Here is a 20,238-nt window from a genome sequence, read left to right as displayed (position 1 = left end):
ATAGCAATGGGACAGTTGCCAGCACTGACAGTACATCATTGCAATAACAGTAGCTATGTAGCTTTCTTGTTGAGCAATTAGACTGCGATACTCGAGAGACAACCCAACATTCAAAGAAGAAAAAAAAATCAACAATGGTTCTGTTTGGGCTCACCATAATTCTATGCCGCATGGTAAGAAAATTGCACACATTATTATTTAGATTAATCCTAATGTTCACACACAAGAGGAGTGTATTTATGGCCATCTGCCAATGCCTTACCCAAGTGGGCATTATTTGCACGTGAGATTGATCAATAGCCATTGAAGGAAGGCTCGCTGGATAGTGATCAGGAGGGCAACCAATGATCAATTTCCCTCCTCCTCAAAATTGGGGCACAAAAGCTAATGCAGCAACTCTACTGCCTCGCTGGCTGTAAGTGGGCAATAGGGTTCAGGCCAGAGATCAAACCCAGCTTCACTCATCTGTACAGCTCAATTACTCACTCGCTAAATCAGTCATCAAGCCAACTTCTAAATGACACATCCTTCAAAAAGGTTAAAAGGGGAAGAGTCAATAAGTTAAAATATATTTTCCATCCATACCCATTTGGTGTGGTCCCAACACGATCACAGATATCCATGATGAGAGTCCAGTCTTCACTGGTGTAGTGCTCATTCGTGGCTTTTTCTGGAGAAGAGAGGATATGTCAGTAACAGTTCAGCATTTAATAGTTAAACACAATTTTCGTGGGATGGAATATTTATGCATAAAATGTCACTGGTGGGGAAAGCAAAGCTTTTTGCATCTGGGTACAGGACAACATCTCTGGTCAGGTTCAACAACATGGGAATGTAGCAGGAGATTTTAACCTATTGCTGTTCCAACATTGTCTGGAAGATGCAGGCACATTCTGTGCAGCACCAGTAGGACATTTCTCACATAAACCATGCCTATGGTCACTGGTTGAGTCAGTTAATTCACTGTTAGAACAATATCGTGCTGTTAGCTTTTACCCTCCAATACGGTAGCTGATGCTACTGGCTCATATATTGAGGTTCCATGGATGCTGGCAGCACTCCTTGTCCAAGTAAGGCTTTCACACCATCAAGGTATAACATCTGAACATAGTCTTGCCTCATGCCCAGGACACTGAGCAACAATCGGTAGCACGAATCCCAAGCGGGTTCCTCCCGACAAATCCCAGTGCCAGCCTAGGGGCCAGATAACTCAGGTTGGCCAGAAGTCACAAACACATTTGGGAGCAGAAAAGGCATTTGAAGTTGCTAGGTTGTCTGCTGGGAAAGAACCATGCATTAAAACGTGTACACAACACCTTGTAGAAAGACAACAAGCTGCCATGACAAAAATATTCCCAGCTGTCCAATTTGTAAACTTAGCTGCAAATGCTAATTAACAAAAAGCTGCACTCGTGTAGCAAAATAAACAATGACACTTCACATCAGGCATGAACAGAAGTCGGAGGAGTGGATCAAGGAGTCTTTAGAAGATGGGCAAGAGACATAGCAAGGTGAAGCGAAATCTGGAAAAACACTTATGGAGTGGAAGGACAGCACAACAGATTAGAGTTGAAGAGTGGGGGGAGTGAATTCATTGAATAATACAGCACAGGAAACTGCCATTTGGCCTATCGAGTCTATCCTGGAACTTTCAAGAAGCAACCCAGTTAGTTCTGCTCTTTCCCCCATCCCTACAATTTTCCTTCTTCAAGTGTTATTTCAATTCCCTTCTAAGGGTACTTATTGAATCTATTCCCACCACTTATTAGGTACAAGAACTATATTCCAAATCCTTACCACTCATTACATGAAAAACTTCTCAAGTCACTGCTGGTTCTTTTGCCAATCGCCCTCAATCTGTGTTCTGTGGTTATCGATCCTTCAATCACTGGAAACTTTTTTTTTTAATATATCGGCCTTATCTAAATGCTTCACAGATTTTGAACACTTCTATCAAATATCCTGTCAGTCCTCTCTGATTTAAGAACATTCCCAGCTTCTCCAGACTACTCGCATAACTGTAATTTCGCATTCCTGGAACCATTACATCAAGAACCGATGTAGGGAAGAATAGGGATATGGAGAGATGTACAAATGAGGACAAGGAGTTTTAAATGAATGGTGCTCAAAAGGAGGAAATGGAGGGGCAACCATTAAACAGGAAGGCTGAAAAAAATGCAGCAAACCCCAGCACACTCCATATACCACCCCAAACCAGACGTGGCTTCAGAGGGCTACAAATCTAACTTCTTTAGATTTAGAATTTTCCCCAAATGGAATTTTCTCCTAAAATGTGATGTAAAACTTTCACCTTAGTCGGCACATTACTGTGAAACAGCAATACAGAACATCTGAGCACTAATTCAAACAGGCTCCACACATAATCATCTAGCATCATAATTACATAGTTTCATGCAGCCTGTATTCCAGAGTGAGAGAGACAGGAAAACCCGAGAGAAACGAGCAGCTATTCTGCTAAAATATTTTTGTTCTACTTTCCCATTCCTAGTCCCCAAGTGCAATGCTGAGATGGTCAGATGATCATTTTCCCAGTCTGGAAGGTGTGACGGTGCAGTCTGGGTGGATGGATCTCAGCCCCAGCCAACGTGCCTTCACTTAGGGACCTTCACAAATTGACGTGGCTGAGGATTCCGTATATTGAGCACTATGCATCTTGCTACTCTGCACTGCTGCATTCACTCATACTCTAATTGATAAAGCACTGCTATAAGGACTTGGATTGTCAAAATATTAAACAAATGCATCAACTGGGCCACAGACTTGGGGGGGGGGGGGAGAGAGAAAGAGGGCGAGGGCAGAATGAAAGAGCGAGAGAAAATAACCAAAATATTTTTCGAACTATTGTAATACAGGAAATTTGCACACATCCCATGAACAAAAAAATTCTGCAATAACTCTGCCTCGTAAAATAATTGAGAAACACAGACATAGGAACATAGAAAATAAGAGCAGTAGGCCATTCAGCCCTTCGAGCCTACTACACCATTCAATATCATGGCTGATCCTCTATCTCAAAGCCACACTCTCGTGCTCTCCCCATACCCCTTGACACCTTTAGGGTCCAGAAATCTATTTCCTTCTTAAATATATTTAGTGACTTGGCCTCCACAGCCTTCTGTGATAGAGAATTCCACAGGTTCACCACCCTCTGAGTGAAGAAGTTTCTCCTCATCTCAGTCCTAAATGGCCTACCCCGTATCCCAAGGCTGTTCTAGTTCTAGACTCCCCAGCCAGAAGAAATATCATCCCTGTATCCAGTCTGTCCATCCCTGCCAGAATGCTATATGTTTCAATGAGATCCCCTCTCATTCTTCTAAACTCCAGTGAATACAGGCAGAGTTGGCCCAATCTCTCCTCATACAACAATTCTGCCATCCCAGGAATCAGTCTGGTGAATCTCCGCTGCACTTCCTATATGGCAAGTATACCCTGTCATAGGTAAGGGGGCAAAAACTGCACACAATATTCCAGGTGTGGTCTCACCAAGGCCCTGCACAGAGGCAGTAATGCATCCTTGCTTCTGTACTCAATTCCTTTCGCAATGAAGGCCAACATGCCATTTCCCTTCTCAAATGCTTGCTTTCAGTGATTGGTGTACAAGGACACTCAGGTCCCTTTGTATTTCCCAATCTATCACCATTTAAATACTTCTGTTTTTCCTACCGAAGTGGATATCTTCACACTTATCCACGTTATACTGCACCTGCCATGTGTTTGCCCACTCACTCAGCCTGTCTAAATTGCCTTGAAGCGTCATTAACACCCGCCTCATTGCTCACATTCCCACCAAGTTTCATGTCGTCAGCAAACTTGGAAATATTACACTTGGTTCCTTCATCCAAATCATTGCTATATACTGTGCATAGCTGGGGCCAAGCACTGATCCCCGCGGTACCCCACTAGTCACCAACTGCCACACCAAAAAAGGTCCGTTCATTCCTACTCTCCGGTTCCTGTCCACTAACCAATTCTCAATCCATGCCAATATATTACCCCTAATCCCATGTACTTTAATTTTACACACTAACCTCTTATGTGAGACTTTATCAAAATTTCTGAAAATCCAAATACACAACATCCACTTGTTCTCCCTTATCTATTCTGCTAGTTACATCCTCAAAGAACTCCAGTAGGATTGTCAAACATAATTTCCCTTTCATAAATCCATGTTGAATTTGTCTAATCCCGTTGATATTTTCTAAGTGTCCCGTTATCACATCCTTTATAACAGAGTCTAGCATTTTCCCTCCTACGGATGTCAGGTTAACCGGTCTGTAATTCTCTGTTTTCTCCTTCCTTCTTTTTTAAAAGAAATAGTGGGTTACATTTGCCACCTTCCAAATGCCGGGACTGTTCCAGAATCTACACAATTTTGGAAGATGACAACCATCATATCTACTATTTCCATGGCCATCTCCTTTAATACCGCAGGACGTAGATTATCAGACCCTGGGTTTGGCTTTCAGTCCCATTAATTTCTCCAGCACTATTGTTTTAGTACTACTAATTTCTTTCAATTCCTCTTTCTCACTAAACCCTTGGTTCCTTAGCATTTCTGGGAACTTATTGGTGTCTTCTCCATGAAGACAGAACTGAAGTAGTTGTTTAATTGCTCTGCCATTTCTTTGTTCTCTATTATAAATTTTCCGTTTCAGATTGAATGGGGCCTAAATTTGTCTTCACTAATCTTTTTCTTTTTACATATTATAGAAGCTTTTGTAGTCCGCTTTTATGTTCCTTGCAAGTTTACTCTCATACTCTATTTTCCCCCTCTTAATGTCTATAGGTCCCCCTCTGCCGAATTCAAAATTGCTCCCAATTGAGGTACTATCAGCCAGGGTCTGACTAAATGACTGGACAGTCTTGAGGAGTTGAGTGGCCTACTCCTGGACAACAGAAGGGATTCAGAGAATCATTGCGCTTGCTGTTGAAGCTGCAGGATCAGCTTATGGCAAGTGCCTACTAACATCAAGCCCATCAAAAGTCACCACATTCAGTTAACAATAGAACCTTGTAGGCCATTTCCCCTCCTCACAACAGGTCATGCCCCAAAACAAGGAAAAATAATGCAAGCTGAAAAAAACCTGCAGCCAATTTTAAAAAAAAACTTTTGGAACTTCCTCCCTAACTCACAATGACATATTCCAGGAGATTGCATATTCTATGACTCACCAGAATTACAAATAGCAACTTACCTCCTATAACTGGAAATATTCTCTTTCAAGGACCTGTGAAGTTTACTTTTAAAGAACTGTCATGATCCCATACCACATATCAGCAGCTTGTTCCAGAGGGTGATGACTCTGGTTCCCGACATCTAGACTAACTCTTCACTACAAGTTAATCAAAGAATAGTACAACGCAGGAGAAGGTCATTCTGCCCATCGATTCTCTGTCTGCTCTTTTGAAGAATAATCCAATTAGTCTCACTCCCAGGCTCTTTCCCAACATCCTTGCACTTTTGTCTTCAAGTATTTATCCAGTTCACCTTAAAAGGCTACTATTGAATTGGTATCCACCACCATATCAGTCAGTGCAGTCCAAATCCTTATCAGTCATCACGTTGAAAAAAGTTTTTCCTCATGTCCTTTCCCAGGCACCATAAATCTATCCTCTGGTCTTTGATCCTAAAGCTATTGGACAAAGTTTCTCCTCATTTACCCTATCTGAACCCTTTACGATTTTGAACACCTCTATCAAATCTCCTCATAGCCTCCTATGCTCTGAGGAGAGAGCAATTTCTCCAATCTCTCTACATAACGGTAACCCCCTCATCCCTGGAACCATTCTAGTAAATTTGTTACGTATCCTTTCCAAAGCCTTCATGCCCTTCCCAAGGTGTGTTGCCCAGAATTAGACACAATACTCCAGCTGGAGTTGAGCTAGTGTTTTATACAGGTACAGCCTAACTTCCTGGCTTTTGTATTCTTATGCCTCTGTTTATAAAGCCCAGAATCCCAGATGCTTTATTACTGCATTGTTAGCCATTATGGCCCCTGTTCCCCCCATTCTTAACCATTTCCAATAAACCATCCAACCAGATGGCATCCAATGCCTTCATTACTATGAAAAGCGTGATGTGCTGTAGATACCACAAGATGCCAGGTTCAGTTGTCAGTCTATCCAGTTAGCTGACCCCAACAGGAGCACTTGACTGGTTAAGCTGGGGTTGTTATGTTTGGAACAGAGGAGGCCAATGGGGAGATATAGTGAGATGTATAATATTACGAGGCCTAGATAGAGTGGGTAGGAAGGACTTATTTCCCTTACCGGAGAACATAGATTTAAAGTAGTTGAGAGAAGGATTAGAGGTGAGTTGAGGAGAATTTTTTTTCATGCAGAGGGTGATGGGGGGTTTGGAACTCGTTGCCTGAAAGGATGTGGAGGCAGAAACCCTGCAATTGGGGATCAGGCAGGATAGATATGAAAAAACTATTTCCTCTATTTGGGAAATCTAGAACAAGAGGGCGATAATCTTTAAATCAGAGGTTGGCTATTTAGAAATGAAGTCAAAAAGGGCTTTTCCACAGAAGGGAAATCTGGAACTTGCTTCCAAAAAGCTTGTGGATGCTGTGGGGCAGCGGGGTAGAAATCAATTGCAGGTTTCAAGGCTGAGAGGTTGATAGATTTTTCTCAGGTAAGGGCATCAAGGTTTATGGAGCAAAGTTATGGTAAATGGAGTTGAGGGACAGCTCAGCCGTCACCTATTTTTTGAATTGTGTAACACGTATGAGAAGCCGATGGAAAATGGAACCCTGGTTTTAACCACCAACTTTGACAATCTTGTTGAAATCTACAGAGCTCACCAAGGAACACAATTAGAGTCCATAGACCTCATGGATGAGAAAAAGGTTGAGATTTCGAGTGTCAGTTTCACAGAAATTAACAAGACAGTAGCAGCCAACCATGAGTGTACTTCCACCAGTCAGAAGAGACCGAATCATACCAGATCTACCTTCGTGTTTCACAAAAAAAGCTACTCTCCATACCAAGGACATATTTAATCCCAAAGTGAAACATGCCTGCCAGGATGACAGGACAGGAACAGTTGGTTTGAAGATTTCCAAGATTATTGTAGTTGGGGACCTGTCAGTCGGAAAAACGTGTTTAATCAACCGGTTCTGTAAGGACACCTTTGACAAGAATCCACTGGTTTCTGTTTGGTGGCTACAGGTCCCCATGGTGTCAAGTTGTTGGAGCTGCTCAAGATAGTGGCTTCTTGGTTCATCTCACTGCTGTATGGAATCATGTCTGCTGCTGTCTTTTACTTTGTCCGTTTTTTCATCTTACATAAGGCTGACCCAGTGCCAAACGGACTCCGAGCCCTGCCTGTCTTCTATGCCTGTACAATTGCGTAGCTGAATGACCTAATTTAATTCCTTTAATTTTACACAATCACGCACAGATGAATAAAAGATTGACCTTAAATAATCGCTGCTTGAGAGTTGGAGGCCAAGAAGGGATAAAGCACCCACAGTCAACTCACAGCATGTTATTTGTGACCACAGAAGTTTAGAAAGATAAAAATCTGTACGCATCATTTTAGAACAAGACACCAGAGCCAAAATGGTCTTTTTTGGCATTTGTATATATTCTTATGTGTAGTTCATAATACATGTGGACATACTTCAAGGACTTCTTTTGACAATATAAAATTTTGTTCAAATAAACTAAGCAAATCCAGACTGTATTTCAATCAGTCAATAATACAGATGAACAAGAGCTCCAAGAGCCTGTCTCATACGCTCTCCAGCCCATTTACCATTAGATACCACCAGACACTACCCATGGGATTGAACCCTGACAAGATACTAAAGTGCTATTCAAAATGCTGACCCTGAATTTCCCACCCCCATCCAAATACTGTACAGTTTTTGCTCTTAATTAAAGGAAATATGTATTTGTAGGTCAGCAAATTACTGCCCAGTATGTAAAGACTTTGGAGAAGGTCAGAAAATATAGGCCATGATTCAGATTGTTTAAAATTCCAACCAACATTCCTGAGGGGCCTCCTGTATGCAGTTTGTCAGACAACGTGTCCTTTAAAGCTATTTAATCTCTCTCTCAGCTTGCTACAGATAATGATCCATTAATTACCAATCTACTGCTCTGCCTCCAAAACATTACAGTGCATATTTCATTCTTATCGTTCTTTTACGGCGCTGACATATATTTAAAAGAGGCATGAGGGTGGGTGGGGTGGGGGAGGTGGTGTAATAAATTAAGGCTAGTGCCAGCATGAGTGCTGAAACTGCATCTGTTCTTTCCAGTAGAAACAAAGAACATTTTCAGCATTGTTCACGGTACTCTGCACTAACTGGTAATATTGCTAGAGTCCAAAGGAAACCTTTTCTCTTCTTTCATTTTCACCCAGTATTTCCAGCACAGATGTAGGCTATTCCGCCTACAGGTCTTTGCTGGTTTTATGCTCCACTTGGATTTCTTCCAACCCCCTCTTCATCTAAACCCGTCAGTATAACTCTATTCCTTTCTTCCTCATGTTACTTATCTAGCTTCCCCTTCAATACACCTATGCTATTTGCCTCAACCATTCCTTTAGGTCACGAATTCCAGATTTACACCACTCTGAGTAAAGAAGTTTCACCTGGATTTCCTCTTGGATTTAATGGTAAATTTTGACCAACTTTGCCAGAAAGCATGCACCATCTTGTACCTCTAGAGGGAATACCACCCTTTGCCACCTTCCTCAAGTGCCCCTGAGATTTGATGAAGAGCTTGCAGGTGTTTAATTGTGCATTACATTTTGCCCTCATTTCAGAAAGGACACATACACACACGCACTCCCACACACGCTCCCAGCAGGGTACATAGCAATCCGTAGAAGGGATCACAAGGAATTTACTACTTGTCTAATCTGGGGAACACTAGGGCCGATTATGGCACCTATTAGTGAACTAAAATCATCAAAGACCATGCAACACCTGCCCCTTCACTCTCTCTCTCCTCACCGTCCAAGGGCCCAAACACTCCTTTCAAGTGAAGCAGTATTTCACTTGCATTTCCCCTAACTTAGTCTACTGCATTCGTTGCTCCCAATGCGGTCTCCTCTACATTGGAGAGACCAAACGCAAACTGGGCGACCGCTTTGCAGAACACCTGCGGTCTGTCCGCAAGAAAGACCCAAACCTCCCTGTCGCTTGCCATTTTAACACTCCACCCTGTTCTCTTGCCCACATGTCTGTCCTTGGCTTGCTGCATTGTTCCAGTGAAGCCCAACGCAAACTGGAGGAACAGCACCTCATCTTCCGACTAGGCACTTTACAGCCTTCCGGGCTGAATATTGAATTCAACAACTTTAGATCTTAAACTCCCTCCCCCCCCATCCCCACCCTGTTTCTTCCCCCTCCCTTTTGTTTTTTTCAATAATTTATATAGTTTTTTCTTTTCCCACCTATTTCCATTATTTTTAAATCTACAACTAATACCTTGTCAGTCTTTCCCCCCCACCCCCACTAGAGCTGTACCTTGAGTGTCCTGCCATCCATTCTTAATTAGCACTTTTCTTAGATAATATCACCACCTTCAACACCTCTTTGATCCTTTTGTCTGTGACATCTTTTGATTATCTGCTCCTATCACTGCTTGCTTGTCCCTACAACCACCCCACCCTCAACTTCTCTCCCCCCGCCCCCACCTTAAACCAGCTTATATTTCACCCCTCTCCTAACTAAACTCAGTTCTGTTGAAGGGTCATGTGGACTCGAAACGTCGACTCTTTTCTTCTCCACCGATGCTGCCAGACCTGCTGAGTTTTTCCAGGTAATTCTGTTTTTGTTTTGGATTTCCAGCATCCGCAGTAGCTTTTAGTTTTTATCAGCAAAGACCTTCCTGGCTCAGAGATAGAGACTCATCACTGACCCAACAGAACTATCACTTGGATAAATTTCCTACCGGTCAACACTTCAACATTAAAAAAAAAAGTAATTTTATTGACTTTAAATAAATCCTTCCATTTATTAGCCGAGGCATAGAAAATAAGAGTAGGGAGGTTATGCTGGAACTATATAAAACATTAGTTAGGCCACACTTGCTTTGGATAATGACAATAATTAAGACAACAATGACAATTGGATAAGTACCGATCTACTACTCTTTCTTCAAAACGTCACACTGCACATTTCATTCTTATCATTCTTTTACAGCGCTGACATATATTTAAAAGAGGCATGAGGATGGGTGGGGTGAGCGGGGGGAACGTTGGTGTGTGTGCAGATCTGGTCACCTCATTACAGAAAGAGTTTAATTGTACTAGAGAGGGTACAGAGGAGTTTATGAGGATGTTGCCAGGACTGGAAAATTTCAGCTATGAGGAGAGGTTGGACAGGCTGGGGTTGTTCTCCTTTGAATAGAGGAGGCTGAGGGGAGATTTGATTGAGATCTACAAAATGGATGGAGTGGATGGGAAGGGCCTATTTACTTTAGCAGACAGGTCAGTGACTAGGGGAGATGAGAAAGTCTTTTCAACCAGAGGGTTGTAGGGGTCTGGACCTCATTCTCTGAAAAGGGCAGTAGAGGCAGAAACCCCCAACTCATTTAAAGAGGTGTCTGGATACGCACCTGAAGTGCCATAACCTGCAGGACTACGGACCGAAAGCTGGAAAGCGGGACTAGGCTGGGTGGCTCTTTTTTTGGTCAGTGCAGACACGATGGGCCAAGTGGCCTCTTTCTGTGCTGTAAACTTTCTATGATTCTAAAGCATTTTGAAGTGCCCAGAGGTTGTAAAAGGTACTATACAAGTCTTTTTTCAGGAAAAAATCCTATTTGCAGTACAAATCTGGCATTAATACCAATAATTTAGTCACTGGTAGAATGATATCATGAACAGAGTATTAATTCCAAGGTCTATCTTTCCAACAATTGTCTCAGAGTCTTGCCACAATCCGGTATTTTGCAATAACCGGCTCTGCAGTAATGAATCTTGCTTGATATTTGAAGTCGAGTATTAAACATAAAAAAGTTCAAACCATTAATGCTAGATGGCTGCCCTACAACGATCAGACAGTAACCCAACAAATGTCACTAACCGCAACAGCAAAGTTCGAGTGATCTGGTTTCATCACATGAAGAACCTCCACCAAAGAAAGTTAGTCGGTGGGCTGGGTTGGGGCAAATGAGTCAGGATTTCTGTTCTTAACATCACTTTGCTAGGTGTTAGAGAATATGTTCAGGCTTGACTGTGATGATTTAACATAGTAAACTAGTCAGCTAATAGTCACTGTCTTAAGCTTGTAGGTGAAGACGGAGCAGGTTAGCCTAGGCACCAGAGGACTTTCAAAGTCTCAGCAATTTCTACAAAAGTCATTGTCCTCAGGGTACAAGATTGCAAAATATTAAGACTGTATTATGAGCATTGCTGTTCTTTTGCAAATCTTTTCAATGCACCCATGATCAATATAAGCCACCTTCATTAGGAAACGGAACCAAGTGTGCTGTTATCATAGAATCATGGATACTGCACAGAAGGCAGCCAGGCAGCCATTCGGCCCGTTGCATCGGTGCTGGTTCTTTGCAAGAAACAGCTCAGCTAGTCCCCCTCACACCTTTTTCCCCAGTGGCCTTGGGTATCTTTCTCTTCAGATAAAGACCCAATTCCTTGTTTAAAAAAAGATTGAATCTGCCTCCACCACACACTCAGGAAGTACATTTTAAATCCTAAACACTTAAGTTAAAAAAGTTTTTCCTCAAATCACCTTTGGTTCTTTTGCCAATTACGTTTTATCTGCCTCCTCTGGTTTTTGATCCTTTAACCAATAGGAAGGGTTTCTACCTACTTACTTTCTCTAGACCCCTCAAGATTTTGAATACCTCCGTCAAATCTCCTCTCAACCTTCTCTTAGGGGAACAACCCCAGCTTCTCCAATCTATCCATATAACTGAAGTCCCTCATCCTAGAATCATTCTTGCAAATCCTTTATGCACCCTCTCGAATGCCTTCATATACAGACATACAAAATAAATGAGAAGTAGACCATTCAACTCCTCACACCTGATCCGCCATTCAATAAGATCATGGCTGATCTGATTGTAGCCTCAACTCCCCATTCCACCTACCCCAAAACTTAGATTCTTGACTAACAAGGGAGTCAATCCAACTCTGCTTTGAAAATATTTAATGACCCTGCCTCCACCACTCTCTGGGGAAGACAGTTCCAAAGATTCACGATCCTCTGAGAGAAAACATTTCTTCTCATCTCTGACTTAAACGGGAGACCCCTTATTTTTAAACTGTGTCCCCTAGTTCTAGTCTCTCCGTCAAGGGGAGGCATCCTTTCAGCATCCACCCTGTAAAGTCCCCTCAGGATCTTATGTTTCAATAGGATCACCTCTCATTCTTCTAAACTCCAATGGATACAGGCCTAACCTGTCCAACCTTTCCTCATAAGATTACTCCCCCATCCCAGGTATCAGTCGAGTGAACCTTTTCTGAACTGCTTCTAACGCATTTATATCCCTTCTTAAATAAAGAGACCAAAACTGTACATAGTACTCCAGATGTGGTCTCACCAACACCCTGTACAACCACAGCAAAACATCCCTACTTTTATATTCTATTCCCCTTATAATAAACGAGAACATTCTATTCGCCTTCCTAATCACTCGCTGTACCTGCATATTAACTTTTTGTGATTCATATACCAGGACATCCAGATCCCTCTGTACCACCGAGTTCCGCAATCTCTCTCCATTTAAATAATATGCTGCTTTGCTATTCTTCCTGCCAAAGTGGACAAGTTCACATTTTCCCATATTATACACCATCGTCCAAATTTTTTGCCCACTCACTTAACCTATGTCCCTTTGCAGACTCCTCATTCCTCTTCACAACCTACTTTCCCACCTATCTTTGTGTCATCAGCAAATTTAGCAACAATACATTCGGCTCCTTCAATCAAATCATTGATATAAATTGTAAATACTTGAAGCCCTAGCACTGATCCCTGTGGCACTCCACTTGTTTCATCTTGCCGGCCCAAAAATGACTCAGTTATGCCTACTCTTTGTTAGCTAACAACACTTTATCCTTTGTCCATGCTAATATGGTACCTCCTACATCATGAGCTCTTATTTTGCACAATAACCTTTGATGTGGCACCTTGTCAAATGCCTTCTGAAAATCTAAGTACAGCACATCCAAAGGTTCCCTTTATCCATGTTACTTGTTACTTTCTCAAAGAACTCCAAAAGTTAGTCAAACATAATCATATTATGATTTCCCTTTATCAAAACCATGTTGACTCTGCCTGATTGTAACGAGATTTTCTAGGTGCCCCGCTATAACCTCCTTAATAATAGATTCCAGCATTTTCCCTGACAGATGTTAAGCTAACTGGCCCATAGCTTCCTGCTTTCTGTCTCCCTCCTTTCTTGAATAGAGCCATCACGTTCACTATTTTCCAATCCGATGGTACCTTTTCAGAATCTAGGGAATTTTGAATAATTAAAACCAATGCATCTACTATCTCAGCGACCATTTCTTTCAAGGCCCGAGGATGAAGTCCTTCGGGACCTGGGGACTTGTCACCTTTCGGTCCTAATAATTTTCTCAGTACCCTTTTACTCATCCACTATTTACTTATTTTCCATTATTCATTCCCCATTCTCGCTCTCTGGAGGACCAACGCTCACTTTATTTACTCTTATCCTTTCTAAATACCTGTAGAAACGCCTTCTGTTTTTAATATTTCTAGCTAGCTTTCTCTTGTACGCTAGTTTCTCCCTCCTTATTAATCTTTTAGTCATTCTTTGCTGTTTACATTCTGTCCAATCTTCTGACCTGCCACTCATCTTTGCGGAATTATATGCTTTTTCTTTCAATTTGATACTATCTTTAACTTCTTTAGTTAGTCACAGATGGCGTGTCCTTCCCTTAGAGTCTTTCTTTCTCACTAGAATGTATCTTTTCTGAGTATTCTGAAACATCTCCTAAATGTCTGTCACTGCACCTCTACTGACCTACCCCTTAACCTAATTTGCCAGTTTACTTTAGCCAGCCTGTTTTCATGCCCTCATAATTTCTCTTATTAGAGTTTAAACCACTAGACTTAGATCCACTCCTCTTTCCCCCAAACTGAATGTGAAATTCAATCATATTATGATCACTGCTACCTAGGGGTGCCTTCACTAGGAGGTCATTAATTAATCCTACCTCTTTGCACATTATTAGATCTAGTGTAACCCATTCTCTAGCGGTGCTAAAATGTGCTGGTCTAAGAAACTATCCTGAAAACACTATGCACACATCATCCAGGCTACCTTTACCAATCTAATTTGTCCAATCTATATGTAGATTAAAGTCACCCATGATTATCACCATACCTTTCTCATAAGCCCCCATTATTTCTTCCTGCATACCCCATCCTACAATGTGGTTACTGTAAGTGGCCTATAAACCATTGCCACAAGTGACTTCTTACCTTTACTATTTCTCATCTCTACCCAAACTGATTCTACATCTTGATCTCCAGAATTAAGGTCATGTACCAACATCATTGTTAATTAACAGAGTTAGCCCTCCACCTTCTCCTAGCTTCCTGTCCCTCCTAAAAGTCATGTGCCCATGAATATTCAGGTACCAGTCTTTGTCATCCTTCAGCCATGTCTCTGTAATGGCTATCAGATCATACATAGTTATTTCTAATTTTCTGCCCATTTCACCAATCTACCTTTGTTCTATCCTCTTCAATGTCAATAATTTCAAAATTTGCAGATTGCGCAAAATGTTTAAATGTAATTATGCCTCGAATATCCAAGATCAGGTCATAAACACATCTCAAAAAGAGCAGTGGGCCCACTGTCGACCCCTGGGAGGCATCACTATACTTTCCTCCAACTCGAAGAACAATTGCTCACCAGCGCACACTGCTTTTTGTTTCTTGGTTAATTCCATATCCATGCTGTCACTCCCCCTTTAATCAGTGGTCTTAAACGATAGCTTTGTACTAACAGCGCAGTCTGAATCAGCACAAAAGCACAACCTACTTCAAACTGTGAACTGAAAAGCATAACAGGCTGACAAGGGAGTGTCTTCCAAACTCCCTGCAGATATTGACAGCACAAACAGAATGTGAATTCTGCATCTTACAATCTAACAGTGCATTGCTTTTGGTGCTGTGTGCAAGTGAGCTCCAGGAAAAGGTCCCCACCACCCCCCTCAGCCCAACAAACATCAACGCTCCAAGCGATCCTGCACCCTAAATTCTCGGCAGCTTCCCTTATCCAAAGGGAAAAAACACTTCAGCTGTGGGAATTACTCATAAGAACGCAGCCAGAAAAAGAACCACTCGTAAGTAAACAAGTCTAGGCAAAATGTGGGGTAAAGAATTTGACACAGAGTTCACAAGTCTAAAACATCCCCCACAGCTGACCTGGTGCAACCCCTGACTGTGAAGCATGCAGATTGAAAAGTTGTCCCATCAGGCAATTCAATTATCATTGGGTCCTGGGACTCAAGTTAGCAAAACTTGCAATATTGTATATCAAAATCACTAATCTGTCAAGGAGTAAAAGTGGAAAGCTTTAGTTTTACTGGATTTCATAATGTTCATTGTGAACGGAGGTCCACAGCAGTGTTCATTCATCAATAACACTCAAGATAAAAACAGACAAAAAAGGCTACTTGTTTTATCCTAGCTCGTAATTTGCCTAGAGTAATCTATTCTCTTCATGCTTCCAAATCCCCAAAGCAGCTGATTGCATCTTAAATGATTTTAAGACTACGCTCTCCAGTCTTTGAGAGACACAAGCTCTTCAGGTCTTTCCTAATCACTTAAACAAGTTATCAGTCTGATGAGGGAGGTCATGTGGCATAGTGCGTAGCATCTCTGCCTCTGAGGCAGAAGCTCCAGGTTCAAGTCCTGCTCCAGGACTTGGATGGTCAAGGAAGGTGTGTTCATAACGCAGCCAAAGGTAATATGGCAGGCGTTATGAGCAGGAGAGGTTCCTGGTCAGCCACGTGAAAGAACGCTGGAGCCTCTACCACTACTATCCACAGCTCCAGACTACACACAGGTAAAAGTGCATGTTACCACAGCAACTCAGACTCCGAGTGAACAGCTACACACATCAGTGTCATGAGGGAAACTGAACACAATATTCGAGCTCCAGTCTGGCCAGAGAACAGGATTGTTTGGGCACAATTTCACATTAACCTGTCTGTAAGGAAAATTTTAAAAAGGCAAATTTGTGTCTCCACTACCTTTCATAAGAATTCACCTGTTTACAGGAGCAGAGTGGGCTACAATGTTGGGTTACAATTTGTGATGTCACTACTCCGTGTGTGTATGTTATAGTATATTACATATAGGATATATATATATATATATATACACATACATACACACCCCCAAGTGAACCCCTCAATTAAATTCCAGTCTGCATCTCTCTCACAGATTTTCATCATTTTTCTGAAATTAACTTCTGTAAATGATTACTTTCAAAACAAAAGTTATCTACAAAGTAAACTACTTTGCAATTCACATACTTCCCGATTCACATACTAAGTGACATGTGTGTAAGTGTTTACTTTACTGATTTAAAGTTGATGGCAGCCCCCCCCCCCATCCCCCCAGCTTCACCCATGTCATTTTCTCTGGATAAAAACCACATTTCTAATTAAACACACAAAACCATACTTTTAAAAGGAGGGCCGGTATGAAAATGCCACAACAGCTTCCAAGCTGCCGACATTCCAACACTGACCCAACATACACGTTTTGCATTCTGGGCACTTCAGAAAGCAAAAGGTGGCGCGCTCTCGAGCCCATTCCGCTTACAGTGCTACGCAGACTTTTGAAGGTGGTAGGAAAAGCATAACAAACAGGAATTTCCAGTCTGCAAACAGAAAATCCTCGGTAACACAGTACCTTTATGGTGCAGCAGTGTATTTGCCGGTGTTGCTCGCTGGACTTGAAAAATAAGGGCAGGAATCCAACCAAGCCTTTGCTTGATGGGCACTTCCAGAATGCAGCAATGACTGTGGTTCTGTAATTGCCCACAAGGCTAGCTTCTGATTTCAATTAGGCCACTGTTACCAGTTATCAAATGGAAGCGAGGTATTCTCCTCCCCACCCCCTCAGGGATAAATAAAATTACAGTAGCATCTTCTCACCACCTAAATAGGCGAAGGGATAAGCCTGCCATACTTACCTTCTTAGGGAACATCGAATCCAAGCTCAATCAATTCTGAGAGTGTTTTAAACAAAAGTCCTGAGCACCCAGAACACTGTCTATCGAGGCTCAAGGTTTCTTGCAAGTTTACTGACATACACAACACAGCCATTAAAATACTGTGACCGATGTCATCACCTCTGCTTCACACCATCGCTAAACAAAATATTCACAGTAACAAGCAGAGTCTTTACTTGCTAGTAGAGCATGGCATAGACACACTGTACAGATCAGGAGGCCCAAGTTTTGTGCTTTTAAAAAATTTATTGTTTCACAGAATGCGGGCATCGCTGGCAAGGTCAGCATTTATTGCCCATCCATAAGACGTAGGAGAAATGGACTATTCCGCCCATCAAGTCTGCTCTGCCATTCAATGAGATTATGGCTGTTCTGATAATCCTCAACTCCACTTTCCTGTCTTTTCCCCATAACCCTTGATTCCCTTACTGATTAAAAATCTGTCTATCAGACTGCCCTTGAACAGAGTGGCTTGCTCAGCCACTTTAGAGGGCAGTTAAGAGTCAACCACATTGCTGTGGGTCTGGATTCACACACAGGCCAGACCAGGTAAGGATGGCAGAATACCTCCCCTAAAGGGGTACTGGTGAACCAGATGGGTTTTTTTTTTAAAATGACAAATCAATAATAATTGAGACTATTACTGAAGCTAACTTTATATTCCAGGTTATTTTAATTAATTGAATTTAAATTCCACCAGTTGCCATATCCCCAGGGGATTAGCCTAGGCCACTGGTTTACTAGTCCAGCGACATTACCACTATGCCACCATCTCCCCCTAATTTGTACTGGTGACAGCCTGGATCACAATTCGGGGCCGACAGTTAACATTTACTGGAGGAACGATTGACAAAGATCATCCTGCTCCCACTCCTGATTGCTATGCAGTAACATCTGTCGGAAAGAACATGCATGCAGATGTTTGCCGATGGAAGGCCTGGGCTCTACTGTGCTGCTCTCACAATCAGTTCAGTTTCTGACATTCACCATCAAGGATCACACATAAGTCACCACTTGGCCACAACTGAATCTGCCTCTATCACACTCCCAGACGATACAATCCAGACACCTAACCACTCGCTGCATAAAAGGTTTTTCATGTCGCTGTTGGCTCTTCTCCAATCACCTTGAATCAATATTTGATTACACTCCTCCGAAGCTCCGCAAGATCTTTTACTGTTTTTAAAGGTGCTGGATGCTGTTGTTTGCAATTGACAGCAACTTAAGTATCCATACAACATATGCCCATATTTAATAAGACAGTAGGAGTAGGCCATATTGGTCCATCGAGCCTGCTCTGCCATTCAATAAGATAATGGCTGATCTGATTGCAGCCTTAACTCCTGGTATGGAGTCTGTCTCCCATAATCCTTGACTCCCTTGTCAATTAAGGATCAAACTCAGCCTTGAATATATTCAATGACCCATCCTCCACTGCTCACTGGGGAAGAGAATTCCAAAGGTTAACAACCCTTGGAGAGAAGAAAATTCCCCCTCATCTCTATATTAAATGGGAGACCCTTTATTTTAAAACTCTGCCCCCTAGTTCCAGATTCATCCCCCCTCCCTGAGGGGAAACATCATCTCAGGGTCCACCCTGTCAAGCCCCCTCAGAATGTTTCAATAAGATCACCTCCCATTCTTTTAAACTCTAATGAGTATAGGCCCAATCTGCTCAACCTTTCCTCACAAGACAAACCCTTCACCAGGAATCAACCTAGTGAACCTTCTCTGAACTGCTTCTAATGCCTATCCTTCCTTAATTAAGGAAACCAAAACTGTACACAGTACTTATACACTGTGGGCACTGCAATGACTTGAGGGCATACTGGACACCAGTTGTAATACTTAATTTTAAATTTCCTTTGACATAGAGTTTAGTTCTTTTTTTTTTAGTAATGCCCCTCTGCATAGGGGACACTTTCATTTATTTCTGTTTAATGACACTGGTTGTCACAAAAGCACACAGGATCCTTGGATTAGTAAATAGAGGCATTGAGTACAAAAGCAAGAAAGTTATGTTAAAAACTTTAAAAATCACTGGTAAGGCCTCAGCTGGAGTACTGCATCCAATACTGGGCCCCACACTTCAGGGGGGGGATGTCAAATTCTTAAAGGCTCTGGAAAGAAGATTTACCAAAACAATACCAGTGTTTGATAACATTGGGGCAACTCAGTGTCTCCTTACGGTTTTATTAGGAATGACATACACAGATATTGGTACCAGGGATGGAGACTTTAAGTGGAGAGGTTGGAGAAGCTGTGGATTGTTTCTCCTCATAAGGCAATCTAGAATTAGTGGGTATAGTTTCAGAATAAGGCGTCACTTAAAAGGCTAAGATGAGGAGGAATTTCTTCTTTCAGAGCAGAGGGGCTGTGAATGTTTGGATTTCTCTACCCTACAGAACTGTGGAGGCTGAGTCACTGGGTATATTCGAAGCTGAGATGGACAGATTTTTGAGCTAGTGGAGCGAGGCCAAGATCAGATCAGCCATGATCTTATTGAATGGAAGAGCAGGCTCGAGGGGCCAAATGGCCTACTCCAGCTTCATATAGTCTTTTTTTTTGGTGGGGGGGGGGGGGGGGGGGAAAGAGAGGAGTAGGGGGCATAGTTTAAAAATAAGGGGTCTCCCATTATGAGGAGGAATTTCCTTCCAATATGCGTGATGGCAGGCAATAAGGAGGAGTGTTTCCTGACCAGCCATACTGCGGAAGGCAATGGCAAACCACTTCAGTGTGTCGCCAAGCATAATCATCGACCAATCCAATGTAAGCCCATGGTCTTCAACGCCCTCTTAGGGCAAGGTGCCTGAAGGAGGAGGATTCAATTAGTGTCTTCCCTCACAGCCCTGCAAATATACCCCCATTCACGGAATTATCCATTTCCCTTTTTGAAAGTTACTGTTGAATTTGCTTCTGCCCCATTTGAATGCTTATTGGCCAAGTTAACGTTTCCTTATCGCTCCAGCTGGCTCTTTAGCTGACTGCTTTACTTTTTGTGTCTTCTGGTTG

The 20,238-nt window shown here is 42.2% G+C and overlaps 1 protein-coding gene across 3 annotated transcripts in view; it reads right to left on the bottom strand.

Annotated features, from left to right (window-relative positions):
• The window catches only part of stam2 (signal transducing adaptor molecule (SH3 domain and ITAM motif) 2), a 60,947-nt gene that overhangs the window by 39,743 nt on the left and 966 nt on the right, over positions 1–20,238 (bottom strand). For 2 of the 3 annotated variants that reach the window (XM_078552638.1, XM_078552640.1), the window contains exon 2: positions 586–670. In XM_078552638.1, coding sequence (XP_078408764.1) covers positions 586–670 — 85 coding nt within the window. Of the gene's footprint in view, positions 1–585; positions 671–19,267; positions 19,347–20,238 lie in introns of all 3 variants that reach the window. The other variant, XM_078552639.1, reaches the window with a different exon arrangement.

This window comes from Cetorhinus maximus, chromosome 11 (assembly GCF_964194155.1).
Source record: "Cetorhinus maximus chromosome 11, sCetMax3.hap1.1, whole genome shotgun sequence".
Lineage (NCBI taxonomy): Eukaryota > Metazoa > Chordata > Chondrichthyes > Lamniformes > Cetorhinidae > Cetorhinus > Cetorhinus maximus.
The sequence above is the reverse complement of the archived record's forward strand: the minus strand, read 5'-3'. Positions and strand labels throughout refer to the sequence as shown.